General features: G+C 39.7%; 1 protein-coding gene and 1 pseudogene across 2 annotated transcripts in view; one reads left to right on the forward strand and one right to left on the reverse strand.

The window, feature by feature from the left end:
• dnah7 (dynein, axonemal, heavy chain 7) overlaps window positions 1-4,347 on the forward strand; it is a gene marked incomplete at its 5' end in the record, with an annotated part of 74,809 nt that extends 70,462 nt beyond the window's left edge. Inside the window, one exon of the mRNA XM_079464475.1 lies at window positions 1,838-4,347. Within this exon, the coding sequence (XP_079320601.1) occupies window positions 1,838-2,044 (207 nt within the window). The 3' untranslated portion in view covers window positions 2,045-4,347. The remainder of the gene's footprint in view (window positions 1-1,837) is intronic.
• Window positions 4,348-6,611: 2,264 nt separating this feature from the next.
• Window positions 6,612-17,950, reverse strand: LOC306898733 (zinc transporter ZIP10-like; annotated as a pseudogene). Its single transcript, XR_013788338.1, has 5 exons — window positions 17,826-17,950; window positions 9,568-10,705; window positions 9,322-9,496; window positions 9,136-9,212; window positions 6,612-6,767 (listed from the first exon to the last, which is right to left on the reverse strand). The product of XR_013788338.1 is annotated as a zinc transporter ZIP10-like (transcript).
• Window positions 17,951-21,556: the final 3,606 nt, after the last annotated feature.

The raw sequence follows: 21,556 nt of genomic DNA on the forward strand, positions 1-21,556 counted from the left end.
CACTCGGTCAGATAAGGCTTATAAGATCATTAATTTTATGCATCTGTTAAATATGTATGAAAACTGCAAATACACACATTGCAAGCAAAACTTTAGTAACTTTGGACACAAAAGTTTCATTTTATGGAACACCACAAAATAGAAAATCTGTCCTCATTTACTCCCACTCAAGTGGTTCCAAATCTGTATACAATTCTCAGTTCTGATGAATAAAGAGAGAGATATTTGGAAGAATGCTGGTAACCAAACAGTTCTTGTCCACCATCGACTACCATAATAGGTTAAATTTCAATGGTTGTCAAAAGTGCTTAAAAATATCTTAATTGTTCAACAGAACAAAGAAATATTCCTACTATGGTGGTCAAAGGTGGCCAAGAACTGTTTGGTTACAAGCATTCTTCCAAATATCTTTCTCTTTGTTCATAACAAACCACTACACTGAGACTGCACTGCTTGGACTGCTGTTTTTCTACACTACATCCTTGGGACCCATCATACAGGCACACGGCTTCTCGCATCACTGTTATGCTGACTACCCCCAGATCTATATCACGTTTCACCCAGACGATACCACTGTAGCAGCTCGCATTACAGCCTGCCTAGAAGACATCTCAGCTTGGATGAAAGACCATCACCCCCAGCTGAACTATGCATTTGGCAGACGCTTTTATCCAAAGCGATTTACAATGCATTAGCATATACATTTTGTTTCGAAGTATGAGCAATCCCCTGGGATCGAACCCACTACCTTGTCGTTATTAACGCCATGCTCTTACAAGTGAGCTACAGGAGAACTGATGACATTGGAAAGACAACTCGATCATATCGATATGCCTCGAAGATTCAATATTAGAAAGGTTAGACCCTGATCTCACTGAGCATGCGGCACAACTCCTTGTCCAGGCCCTGGTAATCTCAAAGTTGGACTAATGCAATGCTCTCTTTGCTGACCTTTCTGCAAAGGCTATCAAATCCCTCCAGCTGGTTCAAAAGGCAGCAACACGCCTCGTCTTCCAACAGCCCAAAAGGGCTCATAATGACTCGCTGCTCATGCAGCTATTTTCAACACTATATAGTACAAGAAGTCAATCTAGGGACTTTTGAAAGTCTAGAGTTGGAGAAGAAAACTGTACAAAACCAAATCAGTTTGTATTTAATACAATATGGGAAGGGTGCGCGAATTATGCCCGTATACAACATGCACACCATATTACGAGATATTCAAATAAGTTGTTTGGTAAGAATATTTAACAAAGTTCTTTCATTAATCCTCCAACACAAATTCTGTCTGTTTCACAATGTATGTTGCCATTATAAAAAAATGCATTCGCTGAGATTTAATATTCAGACATTCCAGGACGGCTTATACCAAAATAGGTTCTTGACAAGCGGATGCAACTTTATTAAGCATGCATTTGTTACTTACGGTAAAAACACTTTGACATGCTAATTTCTCAGAAAGCCATTAATTTAATCTGAATGAATAAACACACACAGACCAGAGTCTTATTAAAACTGACAATGTCTAATAAACATTGTTTTGTTTTCTGAGGTCTGATAAAGGTCTCCTCAGGCTTTGCGTGGGTTTATGGTGACACTGTTTTCAGCTTTAAAATTACCAAACCAAATGGAAAATGGATTTTTAGCAAGGGAATCCCGGATCAGTTATATATTTTTATTCGTATCAGTGACTTCTCATAGATTTACATAAATGTTTTTTTATTCTCTGTTAGAATAATGAATTGTATTAAACAAACATTTTGCTTTGATTTGAAATCTGGTCAAATCAGTCAGACTAGAGTATTGAAGCGCTAACTACTCTCTATGCTGTCTGTAGATTTGGCTAAAACCCATGAGGAAGCAGGACATTCCAGAACGGCAGTGCTACATTTCTCCAGTCTACAAGACCAGTGAAAGACGTGGCACCCTCTCTACCACAGGACATTCTACTAACTATGTTATTGCTATGACCCTAAATTCAGATGTGCCTCCAGAGCACTGGATTCGCCGCGGGGTGGCCTTACTGTGCCAGCTTAACTCATAGATCTGCAGCTTGATATGATCGCATTCTCTTCTGTTCGTTTAAAGAAAAAATATACCTTTTTATTTATCTCTCTGTCCATCTCTACAGGCTGTTGTGTTTCTTATAATAAAATATATGGATTTTTAATTACCTCAAAATTTAAAAAGCGGTCTTTAAACTTTATTTTTCAATTTTGACAAAGAAAGCACAGCCGAAGAAATGTTTAGCCTTTATTGACATTACTGTAATGTAAGTAATGAATGTCTTTGATTTTCGAATGGTCCTTCTTCAAATAAACTTTAGTTAAAGCATAGAGAACAAGTGTGTCAAGTTATTTTTCAGTTTATTTATCCAGTCCAAGGTGTTTACGCTCTCTCACAGATTTTAACATAATTTAAGTCCTAACAATACATACAATTTCACATAAAAGGATTTAGACCGAATTTCTGAAGACTGGATTTAGATTTGTTCACTTGACCCCCAAACTCATTGGCTTTACACTCAAGTTGTAAAAAATGAAGTACTTCAGAGGAAGAGAGTCAACAACACTACGTGTTCTCATCTCTCTATTTCATAGCAGAAATGAAATGGACAAAAACAAGTCTGCTTTTTCATTTGTCTCATGCATGTCTCCATCCAATCAGGTACATTTGATTTATTTAATTACACAACCTCACAATAACAAATAATGAACGTCACATGGTGACAGGTTAAGCATGAATCACATAACAAGCCCCGCTTACTCATGACGGCAGAGGATTCAAGCAGCGGACATAGCAAATGGAATGTGTGGAGGCGACTGCGGGCACATGCAGTGTTTGTGAGCAAAATCAGAACCACAGCCCGTACTTGGCAAAATCTAAATACTCAATAACAAAAACTAAATCCATCAATGGGCACCAATTCAGAGATGGTTTGATTGTAGTCAGATTTTACAAGTGCAAATAAGGTCAATAAATGTAAAACGATGAGCTGGAATTTAATAATGAGAATGTTTAGATTGTCAAAATCAAATTTGTAATGGCTAACTTTTCAGATTTTAGATTTAAAAAGAAAAAAAGATGGTTCTCCCAAAATGTGCATTTGCACAAAAAGTTTAAATAACTTGCTAGCATTTTAGTTTTTTGTAATCATCCAGTTATTCCAAACATGTAATATAATTTAAATAAAAAGTAACTTAAGTTTGGAAAGTCCCTGTATGTTTAACCCAAATAAGAATCTTTAGTAGCAAATTTCCTTTTGGGAACATGATTTCAACATCACCAAACTGTAACCTGGATGTACAATAAAAGCATTTTTTCTTTTTTGAACACTGTCAATAGCTATGACAACACTTGGATATGAAGTAAATGTGTAGTTAAAGGAACAGTTCGCCCAAAAATAAATCCAAATTATGTCTTCATTTACTCCATTGTTGCAAATCTCCACTAATTACTTTGTTCTGTTGAACACAGAGAAATACATTTTCAAGAATTTAGGAAAGCAAACAGATCTAGGGGAATTGTGACTATACCATTGGCATTTTTCACACTTTCATGGTGGTCATAAAACTGTTTGTTTATAAGCATGCTTCCAAATATATTTCTCTGTGTTCAACAGAACAAATACATTTATACAGCTTTGAAACAACTTGTGGGTGAGTAAATGATGACAGAATTGTTATATTTTTGGGTGAACTGTCCTTTTAAATTCAGAAAGAAGGTCAACATAATTACAAATGCAAATTGTTAACGAATAAGTAGACTTAGAAAAAAACTTTCTTCCTTGATGAACTGCTTAGCTAGTTCTTCATTTAAACGTAAAATGCAACAGGAATTATTAATGTACAACAATAAACAAACTCAAAGTATACAGTGGCCTTAAGAAGACGAAAATAGTTAATACTCAATGTTTTTCTTTACGTACGAGTTGTGAGAAATTGATTAACAAGACCAGGGTTTTAGAGTTACAAAAATGGTGTGGTGGTGGTTGTGTGGCCTGTCAGCCTGACAGATGCACGCACAGCTGGCTAACGTCTCTATGCTGCCTCCTGCTAGTTTCTAAATAGATTTGAGAGGAGCGTTCACATCCATCAATACTTGAGCGAGCCTTCAGTCCTTTCTACACTTCAGTGTGGACCTTCACACAATTAAAACCATCATCAACGGCTATTAAATGCACTGTGGGGTGCTACACAACTCTTTATCTTCCACCAGTCATAACATGAAGTCCAGACTCTCAAGAGCTCTGCTTCATCACACCTTAACAGTGAACAAATTAAAACATCAATCAGCAAATGGAAAAGATCAATTTGTACATCAAAGTAATCCTCTTAATTCCAGTCTGACATTGTGATGTCTAGTGGAGGTTTAAACAAAACAAAAATGATAATAATAAAGAGTGGCGTTATAAGAAAGAAAAAACAGAGCACAAGACAGCAGGAGCTCTCCGCCTTCATTTGAACTAATGTCAATTGATAATGTAGAAACGACACATGATGATAGATGAAAAGTCACTGCAGTACAAGAAGCAGCTTTTATCATAAACCAGCTCAGTTTCTAGACTGTTTGTACAGGGTCGGTAACAAACTGGTGCGGGTATAGTAAAGAGTGGATGCATACATTCTTTTAAATAAATGATATAAAAAGAAAATTATAGAAAAAAAAAAGCAATTTCACACAATGAGCATGAAACGTGCAGAATTAATTTTTGTGTAAATTGTTCGTAGACTCATTCTGAAAAAAAGTGTTCCTGTGGCTTAGTGGTTAGCGCATGGCGCTAGCAACGCCAATGTCCTAGATTCGATCCGAGTGGGATTGCACATAGTCTGAAACAAATGTATAGTACAATGCAATGCAAGTCGCTTTTGACAAAAGCGTCTGCCAAATGCATAAATGTAAACTTAAACCTTTTTTCAAAATGTTAGCTGGTACAAAAAATATTTACACTACATATTAATGGTGCGTAAAACATTCAAATGTTCTGTGTTCTTTTTGAAAACTGATGACACCGCATTTTGATGCACTGTGTATCCTAATAATATATATAGTGTTCCTTTGCCCTGGCTTTTTTTATGATTTTTTACTCTTTAACTTTAAAACGCAGACCTAGTAACTGTCCCTTTTAACACAGCTGTCCAATCACAGTGGAGGAGAGGTTGGGACAAACAGTATACTGACCAACCATCACACTTGTACAACACAACAATGGAGAAGTTAACATGCTAGTTATTGCATTTTTATATTCATTAATAATCTTCAGAATTAGATACTCGTAACATGTTACTGCCGTGGATTTTCCTAATCGTAGCAAACAACGTGACTCCGGAAAAACGTACCAAGTATTGATATCTGCCCGATGCTATGGTGGTTATATTAACTTGTTTTTATTGCATTTTCCTGTTCTGTTTTGATTGACAGGACATATCCACCCTGATCATTGGATGTTTCTAAAATTACAAAGATTTTTTGCTGATAAATAGATGCATCTTTAGTTTTTATATTATTAAACATTTCTTTGCAATATAACTTTTGAAAACACTGATCTATTTAATCTACATCTATATTAAAATTCATCAATATTTCTCAGGGCATACAATGTGAGATTTAGATTAGAAACTAATTTGTAAGATTTCAAGGCATGTTAGCTTCATTTTAGCTTTTATTTGCTTTAGTTAAGTGAGAGAGAGGACAGGAAGCAAAGTGGGAGAGAGAAGGGGCTGGGTTTGGGAAAGGACCACGAGACAGGAATCGAACCTGGGTCGCCTGATGTGGAACCGCATGACATGTCGGAGCACTGCCCATGAGGCTATCGGCTCTGACAATTTGAAACTATTTTTAGGGCGTATAACTCTTTTGAGTCAGGCCAAATTTTTAGCTTGTTTGTCATCCAGTGTACAGGGGGATATGAGAGGCGATTAACCTCCCCTGACAAGCAACGGGGGGTGGGATGAACTTCATACATGACAAATGACGCCCCTGGTGGGGGTATTGCACAGCTGAAGCAGTTCCGTCACAGCTTCCTAAACGGACTGTATCACGTGAGGCCATAAATTGTGAGCTTTGGCTTTTTTTTACTTTCTACAGTGAGAGACCTCCATGTCCATGTTTTTTCTACAGACATTTTTTTGCCAGGTTCCAAGATGAAAAGCATCTCATTCAAACATTTTAAGACACTTACCCAGTTCATGGGGCAGTTCATGACAGAAAACCGCGACTGATGTACTGATTCCGCCTGTTATATTAGCACTAAAAGCAGCACCTGCAGAAGAGAAACCCTTCTGTCAAACAGACAAATTCATCTAAATTAATGTGGTTATGGATTCATTGATCAATGTACACAAACTGACCTATAGCAAGTCCATCACTGAAGTTATGCATGCCGTCACCCATGATGACCATCCATGCTATGCTGGCGATCCCAGCATCCTTCATCTCCTGGTCAGAATGGCAGTGTCCGTGGTGTGAATGACCGTGGCCGTGTTCATGCTTTTTTGTCTTGCCCTTTGGTCCACTGTCTTCCTCAGTTTTTCCTGCTGCCTTGTAGGGGGGATCAGAATCTGAGATGTCTATCTGCATCTTGTTGGGAGAGTCTAGAGGCTGTAACTCTGTCAGCTGTGTATCATTGTGTCCGGCTTCACATGTTGAACCCTCTCCTGCAAAATGGAAATGTTGCTCCTAAATATTATTAGATGCAGTATAGCATCACCGCTTAGGGTTCCCACAGCCAGCGCCACCAGGAAGGTCAATAGAAATTTAAAGCAGGACTGGTTGAGGATTGTCAGGAATCACAGAGAAAGAACCCAAGCGCAGGCAGCGGGGATAAGGGGTAACAGGATTTTAATAAATAATAAAACAGGAACAAAACAAAAACCCACGAGGGAGTAACAAAACAGTACACAATAACAAATATGATAAACTGATTACTAAACACTCAACAAGAACTCAATATAAAACACTAAGACTAGACTATACTTGACTTGACTTTACAAGGCTTCAAGGACACAGTAAGGCGTACAAGCAAGGGATCATGTACAACCAACGAGCACAAGACAATAGACAAGAGGGTATTATATAGGGAGACTAACAAAGGAGATAACGATGGGCAGGAGTGGGTAATGAGACTAAGGAGGAAAGCTATACTAGGAACGAGAGGGGCGGGGCCAAATGACGAGACAGGAGAGAACGCATATTATGTCCTGATTGACAATAATATCTCTCCACATAAAACACGTGGGTCTGTCATGACTCTGCCCCTAGACCAGAAAATCAAGACAAGAGCAGGCAGAATCATGACAGAACCCCCCCCTTAATGAACGCCCCCTTGCGTTCACCAAGGGAGCAGACTAACGAGACAAGACCGACTGGGAAACAGACAACATCCAACAAAACATAGTACAAAATAACAAGGGCAGACAGGCAAGAATAATTAATGGGTTGGGGTGACATAATAAAAACAACAAACAGGGGAACACAGAGTTCATGGGGGGAACACAAGAGTCCAGGGGAGGAAGTCCCAAGGGGTTGGGACAGGGAGGGGCAGTCTTAGTCCCTGGACAAGCTCGATAGCGTGGGGTCCTGGGGGACTTAGCAGGGGGTACCCTGGAGGGAGGCGTGCAAGAGCGCGGAGTTGCCGGCTGGAAGGCCGGCAGGGCAGGACTTGACACCGGCTGGAAGGCCGGCAGGGCAGGACTTGACGGGACCACCGGGACCACCGGACTTGACGGGACCAGTTGACTGGATGCCTGGGCAGGATTGGACACGGCACTGTACACGGGCTGCAGCGCCATCTGGGCCTGCTTCCGTGCCCTCATCTTTTGCCTCTTCCTTCTCAATCGAGCCACCCGCCCGGTGGTTGGCTGAAGGAAGGAGACGAAGGGCAGGTCTGGCTCCGGATTGGAGGCCTCCGAAGAGGACCCCCAGGATTCACGCCTTCCCCGTTTGCCACCCAGGCTGACTGCGGGTGGGGAGGCTGAAGGTGGTGGAGCGGAGGGTGTGGGGACGCCCAAAACCCCAACCTGCAGGACACGACCCTCCGGGCCGGTAGATGTCTGCCTTGGAGTAGTGGAGCCCAGGAGAGGATCAGTGCCCGAGGAGTCAGCGGACATCGTCCCCGAATCTCCCCTCCCCCACTCGCCGCGGATGCAGCCAAGCGGAACATGAGCCGCGGAGCTCGAATCGGGCGGAGCTGAGTCCCCCGGGGCGGCGACAGTCAGGACGCAATCCTCCGGGACGCTAGCCAATGGGGCGGGTACCCCGACTGGCACTCTGGCCTCGTCCCGGTTGATCACGAACCTGACCATATCGTCGAACCCCAGGGGCTTAAGCATCGTCTTCTCCGATGGCGTGAGACGGTTGGTGAGGCAGCCATCAAAGATCACCTTTAATTCTGCATCACCGAACTCCATATCCCTCGCCACCGAAGAAAATGCCCTGGCGAACTCCCGCGTCCCATGATCCCCCTGACGGAACCCAAACAGCAAGTGGGCAAGGCGAGATCGCAGGAACGATGCTAAGCTGTCCATGTTGGCTGCCTGCTGGGTTCGGTTCTGGCTCGTTCGTACTGTCCCCTTGGTGAACGCCAGGGGGCGTTCATTAAGGCTGGTTGGTTCTGTCAGGAATCACAGAGAAAGAACCCAAGCGCAGGCAGCGGGGATAAGGGGTAACAGGATTTTAATAAATAATAAAACAGGAACAAAACAAAAAACCCACGAGGGAGTAACAAAACAGTACACAATAACAAATATGATAAACTGATTACTAAACACTCAACAAGAACTCAATATAAAACACTAAGACTAGACTATACTTGACTTGACTTTACAAGGCTTCAAGGACACAGTAAGGCGTACAAGCAAGGGATCATGTTCAACCAACGAGCACAAGACAATAGACAAGAGGGTATTATATAGGGAGACTAACAAAGGAGATAACGATGGGCAGGAGTGGGTAATGAGACACAGGAGGAAAGCTATACTAGGAACGAGAGGGGCGGGGCCAAATGACGAGACAGGAGAGAACGCATATTATGTCCTGATTGACAATAACATGTTTCTCTCCACATAAAACACGTGGGTCTGTCATGACTCTGCCCCTAGACCAGAAAATCAAGACAAGAGCAGGCAGAATCATGACAAGGATAGGAACCAGAATCACACCCACCAGAGACAGCAGACTGATGATGGTGATGGACACGAAACCCCACATCCACACTGCAAAAACATAAACAACACTTACTACACACAAAGATCATTCTAAAATAGATTTTAAAAGAGATTCATAGCTGAGGGAACAAACTATCGACAGAATTATTAAAGTCACCTGAAGATGCAGCTTCCTCTACTGTATTGGTCTCAACTTGATGGTAGTGAAGGATGCAGAAGCGTCTGTCGATCTGATAGAGGAGTGCTGGACATAAATACGTGAACTGCTCCGGGGAGATGAGAGACTCAGAGTTCAGTCCGTACTGGTTCAACAACTCTGTTAAATTCAAACACTGACAAAAAGAAAGAAATGATGCTTTGTTCTCATTTCATACAGTATTTGTACATTCAGGTTTAGGTATACCTCCTCGTGTTGGTGATGCACACCATGTGATTTATCCGAAGGATCCATCATCCCTCCCGGCACCTCTCTCTTTCCTCTGGGTGGCTCATCGAGGCTGTGTTCCCGACTGTTGTGTTCATGCTCATCTCCGCTGCTCTCGGACTCTGGTGAGCTGACGGCATGAGTAACACTGGAGGTCTTATTCCGTCCCCGGTGGTTTCTGGCTTTAGGTGGCCGTCTGTTTCTTCGGAGTTGAGTGTTGGGTGGCTCAGTCGTTGTTGAAGGCGTTACCGTAGTGTGCTGGAGATGAGGGTGAGGGTGATTGTGATGATGGTGGTCATGGTGATGATGCTCATGCTTGTGGTCTTCACTGAGGTCATTGTTTTCTTGTGATGGTTCATGATGATGGTCGTAGTCATGATCCAGCTGGTCACTGTGATGTCCGTGACTGTACGTATGCGTGTGTGTGCTCATGGTCATGCTTTTAAGGATCATGTCTGTGGATGTGTTCATGATCAGTGTCGTTTTCATGGTCATGATCCTCAGTTGTGTCGAGTCCATGCTCATGATCACCGTCTTTCTCATGATCGTGTTTCTCAAGTCCGTTCCTCGTGGTTCCTGTATCAGCGCATGGTGTCTCCTCGACTGATGTGTGCTCTTCATTTTCGCCATGTGAGTGTTCGTGGTTCTTATGGGGCTTCTGGTGATGATGCGGATGCCCGGCCGAATGCGAGTGCCGGCCTTCCTGAACTTCTACAATATCCAAATGGGCCATGTGATTGTGTCCTAGTTCTTCATGCTCGAGGCCCACAACTCGCACCTCTCCCAATCCCAAACTCAGCAGCAGACTCCGGAAGGCTTTAAAATCCAGACGGTCTTTCTTGCCGTACAGACAGAACAACCGCTGGATGTAATAATGCTGCTCGTTCTCCGCAGACTCTCCGTGGTGCAACAACCGGTCCGATAAGCCATCGCAGGACGTCTCGGAAATCTGCAGGTCATTGTGGATGTGGTCATGGTCTTCGTGGCTGTGTCCGTGGTGATGGTGGGATCCTCCTTCGTGACAGTGACTGCAGTGATGGAACAGGAGGGTCAACACGCAGAGAAAGCAAAACCTGGTATGTGTGTGAACTCTCATCGTCTCCTCGCTTTGAAACCTCTACAAGAAACATAAATGAACAATGAGGCATTTAATTGTATTAATAATGAAAATTCTCTATCGGTTGCGTATTCCCTGGGAATTTAACACATGACTTTGCCATTGAAAGGCCATGCTCTACCCCACTACCACTACACTATAGTTCTTTGTAGGACTCAGATAATCGCTTCTTTATTAAATTAATTTAAAAACGTGTGTTTTTATCCTTGGAGGCTTCTTACTGGAGGAAAAGCACTATGAATAGTCCCCAAACAAGAGCTACTGTGAGCCTGAAGGTGAAAATGTGATCACCCTGTTGCTAAATGTAATAAGAGATTTGAACATTGAAGTCTTTAAAGATTTGCATACAAATATATAAAAGTCATTTTTAATGGATTAACATTTGTTGTCTTTAACTTTAACAGTTTGCTGAACTTTTGCTGACAGAAATTTTGTCTGACAGTACCAGAAACATTTAATCTGAATAAAATCAGATACACTGAATGGAAAAGCGTCTGAAATCTATATTTTTATAAGGATATTTTGGAAAAATACATATTCTGTGAATTATGGTTTAAAGGCATTTATATGCGGTAGCGTGTAAACGTGAGGACTATATTGCAGTCATATAATCACTTATTAAACTTAACTTCCCTTTTGGAAAAGATCACAAACCAAACAGTTGCAAGATTGAAAGTACATAAATGTGCCCTTGTGAGCTACAAGAGACGCTAAAATACCCATTTTCGCAAAAGTCGACTTGAATTCGCTCTTTGAAACGTTATATTAAGCTCAATTTAGCCCAGTCCATAAAAAAGACTTCATACGGTTCATCTAACACATAATAATCTTTTTTATCCACATGCTTCTGTAGTGAAAATATCCTGCGAGCAGTACTTACGGCAGGCTGTGCTCCTTCAGCGTATTAAAGTGTGTGAAATTTAACTGAAGCGTGAAGGCGGTCAAAACACACTTTAATTATGATCCCTCCTTTCCACAAGACGCTGTTTGTAAACATGTGAATGAAGTGACCTTTGAACCTTACAGGAGATAGGGATGAGGCAGGAACTCAAAATCTTGCTTGAGCTGCTTCAATACGTTCTTTGTTGCTTAAATGACATCCAAAAAATGCCCAATCACCCTCTAAAAAAATCCTCAAAACTGGCAGTCATGTGCTGCAGGTGTCATGATTCTCGTGGTGAGACAAGGACAGAGGACCCAGGTGCAAACAGCAGTTAAGGGGTTAACATATTTAATAAATAATAAAACAAAGACCCACGAGGGGGTAACAGAACAAAACATGGATACATAACATGACAGGACTAAGACTAACTACACTGAAACAAAACTTAAATTAACTCTTTGACATAAACTACACATGACTAAACTAACATAACACAGGAACTCACCACACAAACCACAATGAACCAGCAAAAGACAGAAGACACAAGGGCATAAAATAAGGGAGAAAATGAAGAGGGAAACAGGTGTAGGCATTAATCAATAACGAGGTAACAAGAGGATGGGAACAATGACGAGACCGGAGAGAGTATGGAAGGCCATAAGAACAATAATTGTCTCTCTCCACATTTAACATGAGGTTATGTCATGATCCTGCCACTAAACCAAGAGAAACATGACATGATGCAGCAGAATCATGACAGCAGGAATATCATGAGACAAATACTTGAGGGGAAATACTTTTTCCGTCGATAAAAGGCATGTGAAATTCAACGTGTAAGTGACAAATTTTATAGTGGATTGTTTTGTCATCCTGTCACAATGTTATGGAGGCTTTATAAAGAGGTTGTAATGGAAGAAAGGACCAGCGTGAACTGACTTGACCGCAAACCCACAGCAAAGTGATGATACTCATTTCACAAGACTAGAGGCCATTTAAAGGTGGGGTGTCTGATTTCTCTTAGCCGTTGTTGATGTTCAGATCGCCAGAACAAGCACACCCCACTTGTGCTGCACGATTAATCATATCGCAAACGCGATGTCAGGCTATGCGATTACATGACGGCAAAATGTTGCGATTATATTAAAGACAAAAAGTGCATTCGTGGACGTGACAAAACATCCATTCTAAGAGATATATGGCCATTTTCGATGCAATAAAAAAAAAAAAGTGTCATCTTGTGTGGCGGTGGCGCGTGACGGGAGAACTGGATGCAGAGCATGCCAACATTGAACTAGTGCTCAAAAAACTACTACCTCTGTTATTTGGCGATATTTGCAAAACTAAAGTTCTAAATAAAGAACGTTTTAGAAAGAGGATTCAACCAGTTGAGTACCAACCATTTAAAGTAACAACAAAGATTTTAGAGGTTTAAATTTTACAGAGTGAACCACACATTTATATCCAGTTTCTTTTTCAAGAGAGTTCATACAAGTATAAATTACATCCTGCTTAAATGTCTGTTTGTTGGGATTATTTTCCTAAAAATTTGTACATCCATATTTATGTTCCATTTTTTTCATTTACCTGTACTTTTGAGAATATATATATATTTAAGTTAATTTAATTCAGTAATGCAAAGATGTTACTGTTATTTAATTTTATGACATTTTATTTTTATTTGAAAACTTCTTAATTCTAGTTGTTGTTGCTTGTTTGATCTCAGTTGAGAAATACAAATTTCATCATTTTCAGTTATCTGTGTTTGCATTTTCCTTGATATCAACTCATCAAGTTAACTCATTATACCCAGTTTATCGTAATCGCACATCACAATTTTTACCTCAATAATCGCACTGTGACATTTTCCTCAAATCGTGCAGCCCTACACCCCCATCTTTCGCGTTCGTCAGTGCTCGGCTAGACTAATGTCCGTCCTGTGCACTGTGCACCTTACTGCTGATTGGCTACAAGTTTGTTTTGGTACTCGGCCCGACTTTGTCTAAACAAGCGTAATTCGGAAATCGGACACCCTGCCTTTAAGGTAAACCAGGCAAACAAAAAACCTTTTAGATGCAGAATAATGGTAGGTGAAATAGTTATGCATAACTACAATATGACTGTAATAACACGTAACCATAAATAAAAAAAGCAATTTTCAATCAGGGCAGCACAATTTATAAAAAATCTAAATATTGCAACAATTTGCAATAACTCAATTACTTTAAATAAGTTCATTCAAAGTTTCCAGTCAATGCAGATAGCAGGGAAACTGACATGCAAATCATAGTGCCCGTGTGTATGGTGGTTATTCAGAACCTAAACTCGTGGGCATGAGAACCACACCCGCGTGATTTAAGCATGCAGAGCATCCACAAGTGTAAACACATTTATGCCCCGCGAGCACGCAGAACAGTATCCACGCAGTCCGTGAGCAGAGGCTTTGACAAGCACGCAATTCTCTCTTTGCTCTCGCAACTAATCAACACTTGCTCGCTGGTCGAGTTGACCTTTGAGACTTTGGAGGCGGAAAAATGGCAGATGTCTTGGCACATTTGATTGGTCACCTTTAACATCCAGTCACCTACCGAACTGTCTTACCTAATGATTAGTGTATTACTTTACCTTAGCTATGTGTTAGTAAGTGACATTTTGATTTCTTTAATCTGTCAACAAAATGTATGATTTATAATACAGTTAAACTTACATTTCATGTGTAATCTATTAAAAAAAAGTTATTAAAAAAAGGGGCTTTAAGTCTCAGACAGATGCACAGAAGTAAAACCTGAACACTAAAGCTGTATGTTAACAGAGCTTGAACAGCAAAGCTTCACATGCATATCAATGGAACTCCATTATCTACTCCATTACTGTCTGTAATGATCTTAGATTAACTTAAACCCTTTAACGGAGGCAAACGTAGACTACTACATATGCAAATATCTGTGTTTTTAATTATTCATATCTCTAATACTGTAGCTCTGTATGCTATTACAGTGTTGCCATCTTTGCTCCCTGATCTGATATTTCTTTGGTTATTCTAAACTACAGAAATCTGGACTGAAAAATTACAACATTTACAATAATAAAAGTGTACCATGGCTGTTTGCCAAATGGTACATAAATCATATTTGCACTGATGGACGATGCATCCGATATTGACTCAATATTACAGTATTATTGCAACAAGAGAGAACTAAAGTAGAGAACTAAAGAAAGAAAACGAAAGGAAGGAAGAAAGAAAGAACTAAGAAAGAAAGAAGAAAGAAAAGGATGAAGGGAGAAAGAAAAGAAGGAATGAAAAAGAAAATGAAGGAAGAAAGAAATTAGTGTCATTTACATTCATACAGTGGTAAATAATACAATGCCTGCTATGAACTCTAAATGCCATGAGTGTCAATGTTTATTTAATGGTTTTATGTAACGCTTTATAGAGGTACAAATAAAGTCTTATTCATCATTATACATTATACAACTAAACCTCTGACAGAGAGGGAGAGAAAGAGCAAGCGCCCTTAAGATGCCTCATATGACTCTCACAAGACGTCTGCCTAAGCTGTGCATCTCTTGTAAGTCACGCATGAGTCCACCGCCGGTGAATTCCTCTGCTTACAACTGTGTGGTTATCCCAATAATCCTCTCCAATTCATTCTGTGGTTAATGTGGATTTTTATCACATCTAAAGACCAACAATATAATCTGGAGCTTGTTTAAGGCCCAGGTTGCAAAACCCCTTTAACTAATAAAAAAAGACACATCTCAACATTTTAAATTTCACTTTTTTCAAGTTGACATCTAACCTAGGAGTATAGGTCAATGTGCAGTGATCTGATCAGTAATGACACTCAAACTGTTAACTGTTATGAGAATAACATAAGAATTTCTCTGCACAAGCCTTTCTAGCTTTATTTAAGAAATTGGATTACTGCAACAGATTGTAGCATATACAGTATTCACACAAATGGCAATGCTAATCCGTTGGCGAAGTGTTTAATAACATTAAGAGTCAAGCTTTATAAATAAAGACAATCCTACAAACATACTGATTTCTTTCTATACGTGTATACAGTATGTATGTCAGGACAGGCCTTGAGGCATGAGAAATGAGCAGATGCTACACACCAGATGGAAACTACACATTCGTAAAGAAATGGGAAAGAAAGCAGGAGATTCAGTGCAGTGGGTGAAGATTCCTTAACCAAATTGTGTAAACCTTTCTAAATGGTTCATCAATAAATTATCAATAAAGTCCCTGTGAAAATAAGATGGTCCAGCTGTATAGGCTTTGCTGAAATGGGTGGGGTATGAAAAAATAAGGATCAAAGGCCTGATAAGCAGGACCTTCTTAACTTCAAACACACACACCTTCAAAATAAATAGACACTCCGAAGGTCCGGAACAGCAAGTCATTCGGTTCATGTTTATGAACAGTACCCTGAAGCACGGTACAAACGTGGTAAATGCTCACACTCAGAAAGTAGAAATGTAAGGTTGTACGCCATCATATCAAACAAACCTGAATGTTTTTTCACACAAAACCAAGATGATTAACCTGTAACCTGACCATAACATTTTATTTACATTTGTGTTTTGGTCATAAACTGGCCTTCATCTTCTAAACAACAAGTGAAACTGCTTTGATCACATGAAGCAAATAAACAGCACAGTGAATCGTTTATGTGACCTGTAATAACCTAGAACTATGTTTTTTGGTTTTAAAAGAATCAACAAATGTATGCACATTAAACACCCAAGCAAAACAATGACAACTTAAACCAGTTCATTGAACACCCAAAACCCAAACAATGCAAGCAAAATCAGGCAACTAAGCCAGTTCCAAAAGTACCAGCCCCAAAACAATCTGGTCATCCCCAAGTCTAGCCGTTCCTTGTTCGCTGCTCTCGCTCAAAAGTCTGATCTTCACACAATAAGGATAAGCTTTCAACAGTCTATACACTCTCTAATCTCACAGTAAAGTTCAGTCTAGTATATGTGGCTCTGCCTGCAGGTGCATCCGACAGCTTACCTCTTCTGTCCGAACAGGTCAAAAAGCAAATGCTCTTCTACATTATTATGAATCAAGGTCTGATGTTTTGAACCCCTTCAAGTCTGGTGATTTAGTGTAGGAGGGAGGGTGGACTGGTCTACTGGACCAGTGTGTGTTTGTAGGTGGGTGTGGGTGGGTGGGTGTTGAGATCGGAGTTAATCAGCTCCTCAAATATCCATCAAATACAGAAAAAACTGCTTAAGCTTTATTTGCCTAGTATGAGCATAAGGATGCATCAAAGAAAAACTGTTTTTGAGTTTGACTTCTGTGAACAGTGGACTACAGATCCAGGATATTAACTTTTGTGCAAAACAGATATTTTCTTTTCTACTCACTAATCTTTCAGAAAGCAAGAATACCCATACACTATTTTACACCAGACACATACCATGTGCTACCACTGTGCCTTACTACAGCCAACTTAGTGTAATTTAGCACAACACCTCTTCAAATTGGTTTCAAAGGTCAGACGCAGGGTTTAAGAATCAGTAAGAGAATCTGGCACTATATAAGTAATCGTTGGGCATTTTCCTTTTGTTGTGGGAGGAAAATACTTTGATGGTTGTAATTCAGGTTTTACCAGTAAGACTTTAGTCTGTAAAGTCTATCAGACTTGAGAGCTGTTATCCAGACGACCTACAGAGATAGAGCTGAGCCTTGTTCACATAGACACAAATGCGATAATGTATTTTAATGAGAAGCCATTAAGCATTCAGTAATATTTTTGATGACAGAAACTATGAACTGAAACTATGAACTGTCCTTTTAAAACTTTCTAATACCAGCTTTAACAAATATTCAACATTTCTTAATTATTTTGAGACCACCACCGCAAGCTTGCGGAAAGTCCATCCATCCATCCATCCATCCATCCATCCATCCATTTTCTACTTGTGATACATAAAACATCATCTCAGACCTCGTAATTCAGTGTATTATAAATACTTGTGAGTTTAACCTTTCCCTCAGATACATCCACTGCGGGTAACTCAACAGCTGTGAGTAAACAGCTTGACTTTTCTTAAACATCTGCAAATGGAATCTTTATATAATATATTTAAGTTTTTAATATCATTTTTGCATTGCATAAAAGCTGGGATCATCATGTCAGCATGTGACTGACCATTTTAAACAATATAAAAAAACAGAGGTGAAAATGTGTTGCCTAGAAGCATTGTGTCAGTTTTACTTACCATATATTGGTTACATACAGCTGGCATGACGTTGGCACGTTTAAATGTTAACATGCAACAGTTGACATATTTAACTATTAAGTAACAACACTGCACATCAGCTTAACTTGCCCCGTTCTTCTTCCTTTTCGCACAGTGTGTAAAACACGACGTGCCATCTGTTGTTATTCTCTTGCAGCTCTTATCACTGTGGCCTGTTTTGTTGAAGTTTTTTCAAAGTGACCACACCTCAAACACGATATGAATCCATCAGCTCCCACAATAACAGAACATTCTCATACTCCAACCATGAACTCTTGCAATATCATGCAATCTTAAAAGATTTAAATGTTTCAATAAAAACTCTTTCATCATTCACTCATCCTGTTTCAAAAGCTCTAAGGCATTTTTTTCTTCTCCAGAAGACAAAAGGAAATGATGTCATCAATACATCATTGGGTAAATGTAATGGGTAAATTTACCACAAATGACAGTACATTATGACTCAATTTATTGCTTATTAAAGCACCCATAACTGTCAAAATCCATATAAGGTGAATATTAATGAAACTAAAGAAAAAAAATCTTTTGAGTCACACAGGTTACAAACACAGACAGAATTTCCATTTTAGGTGAACTTCTACTTTAGCTAGACAAGTCAGGAATTTTATTTTACTGTAATATTTGTATTATTTTCTATATATCTTGGCACAGCCGTGAGTAAAGTTAATGATTCCAGCATACATGTCATGCCGCGTCCCTGATTACTGCCATCAGTTCTGCCTCTTTGTGAAATCTGTAATCATGACATGAAAGAATTGTGACATGAAGAAAGAGCAAGCGCCCTTAAGATGCCTCATATGACTCTCACAAGACGTCTGCCTAAGCTGTGCATCTCTTGTAAGTCACGCATGAGTCCACCGCCGGTGAATTCCTCTGCTTACAACTGTGTGGTTATCCCAATAATCCTCTCCAATTCATTCTGTGGTTAATGTGGATTTTTATCACATCTAAAGACCAACAATATAATCTGGAGCTTGTTTAAGGCCCAGGTTGCAAAACCCCTTTAACTAATAAAAAAAGACACATCTCAACATTTTAAATTTCACTTTTTTCAAGTTGACATCTAACCTAGGAGTATAGGTCAATGTGCAGTGATCTGATCAGTAATGACACTCAAACTGTTAACTGTTATGAGAATAACATAAGAATTTCTCTGCACAAGCCTTTCTAGCTTTATTTAAGAAATTGGATTACTGCAACAGATTGTAGCATATACAGTATTCACACAAATGGCAATGCTAATCCGTTGGCGAAGTGTTTAATAACATTAAGAGTCAAGCTTTATAAATAAAGACAATCCTACAAACATACTGATTTCTTTCTATACGTGTATACAGTATGTATGTCAGGACAGGCCTTGAGGCATGAGAAATGAGCAGATGCTACACACCAGATGGAAACTACACATTCGTAAAGAAATGGGAAAGAAAGCAGGAGATTCAGTGCAGTGGGTGAAGATTCCTTAACCAAATTGTGTAAACCTTTCTAAATGGTTCATCAATAAATTATCAATAAAGTCCCTGTGAAAATAAGATGGTCCAGCTGTATAGGCTTTGCTGAAATGGGTGGGGTATGAAAAAATAAGGATCAAAGGCCTGATAAGCAGGACCTTCTTAACTTCAAACACACACACCTTCAAAATAAATAGACACTCCGAAGGTCCGGAACAGCAAGTCATTCGGTTCATGTTTATGAACAGTACCCTGAAGCACGGTACAAACGTGGTAAATGCTCACACTCAGAAAGTAGAAATGTAAGGTTGTACGCCATCATATCAAACAAACCTGAATGTTTTTTCACACAAAACCAAGATGATTAACCTGTAACCTGACCATAACATTTTATTTACATTTGTGTTTTGGTCATAAACTGGCCTTCATCTTCTAAACAACAAGTGAAACTGCTTTGATCACATGAAGCAAATAAACAGCACAGTGAATCGTTTATGTGACCTGTAATAACCTAGAACTATGTTTTTTGGTTTTAAAAGAATCAACAAATGTATGCACATTAAACACCCAAGCAAAACAATGACAACTTAAACCAGTTCATTGAACACCCAAAACCCAAACAATGCAAGCAAAATCAGGCAACTAAGCCAGTTCCAAAAGTACCAGCCCCAAAACAATCTGGTCATCCCCAAGTCTAGCCGTTCCTTGTTCGCTGCTCTCGCTCAAAAGTCTGATCTTCACACAATAAGGATAAGCTTTCAACAGTCTATACACTCTCTAATCTCACAGTAAAGTTCAGTCTAGTATATGTGGCTCTGCCTGCAGGTGCATCCGACAGCTTACCTCTTCTGTCCGAACAGGTCAAAAAGCAAATGCTCTTCTACATTATTATGAATCAAGGTCTGATGTTTTGAACCCCTTCAAGTCTGGTGATTTAGTGTAGGAGGGAGGGTGGACTGGTCTACTGGACCAGTGTGTGTTTGTAGGTGGGTGTGGGTGGGTGGGTGTTGAGATCGGAGTTAATCAGCTCCTCAAATATCCATCAAATACAGAAAAAACTGCTTAAGCTTTATTTGCCTAGTATGAGCATAAGGATGCATCAAAGAAAAACTGTTTTTGAGTTTGACTTCTGTGAACAGTGGACTACAGATCCAGGATATTAACTTTTGTGCAAAACAGATATTTTCTTTTCTACTCACTAATCTTTCAGAAAGCAAGAATACCCATACACTATTTTACACCAGACACATACCATGTGCTACCACTGTGCCTTACTACAGCCAACTTAGTGTAATTTAGCACAACACCTCTTCAAATTGGTTTCAAAGGTCAGACGCAGGGTTTAAGAATCAGTAAGAGAATCTGGCACTATATAAGTAATCGTTGGGCATTTTCCTTTTGTTGTGGGAGGAAAATACTTTGATGGTTGTAATTCAGGTTTTACCAGTAAGACTTTAGTCTGTAAAGTCTATCAGACTTGAGAGCTGTTATCCAGACGACCTACAGAGATAGAGCTGAGCCTTGTTCACATAGACACAAATGCGATAATGTATTTTAATGAGAAGCCATTAAGCATTCAGTAATATTTTTGATGACAGAAACTATGAACTGAAACTATGAACTGTCCTTTTAAAACTTTCTAATACCAGCTTTAACAAATATTCAACATTTCTTAATTATTTTGAGACCACCACCGCAAGCTTGCGGAAAGTCCATCCATCCATCCATCCATCCATCCATCCATCCATCCATTTTCTACTTGTGATACATAAAACATCATCTCAGACCTCGTAATTCAGTGTATTATAAATACTTGTGAGTTTAACCTTTCCCTCAGATACATCCACTGCGGGTAACTCAACAGCTGTGAGTAAACAGCTTGACTTTTCTTAAACATCTGCAAATGGAATCTTTATATAATATATTTAAGTTTTTAATATCATTTTTGCATTGCATAAAAGCTGGGATCATCATGTCAGCATGTGACTGACCATTTTAAACAATATAAAAAAACAGAGGTGAAAATGTGTTGCCTAGAAGCATTGTGTCAGTTTTACTTACCATATATTGGTTACATACAGCTGGCATGACGTTGGCACGTTTAAATGTTAACATGCAACAGTTGACATATTTAACTATTAAGTAACAACACTGCACATCAGCTTAACTTGCCCCGTTCTTCTTCCTTTTCGCACAGTGTGTAAAACACGACGTGCCATCTGTTGTTATTCTCTTGCA

This window comes from Barbatula barbatula (genome assembly GCF_947034865.1).
Source record: "Barbatula barbatula genome assembly, chromosome: 9".
NCBI lineage: Eukaryota > Metazoa > Chordata > Actinopteri > Cypriniformes > Nemacheilidae > Barbatula > Barbatula barbatula.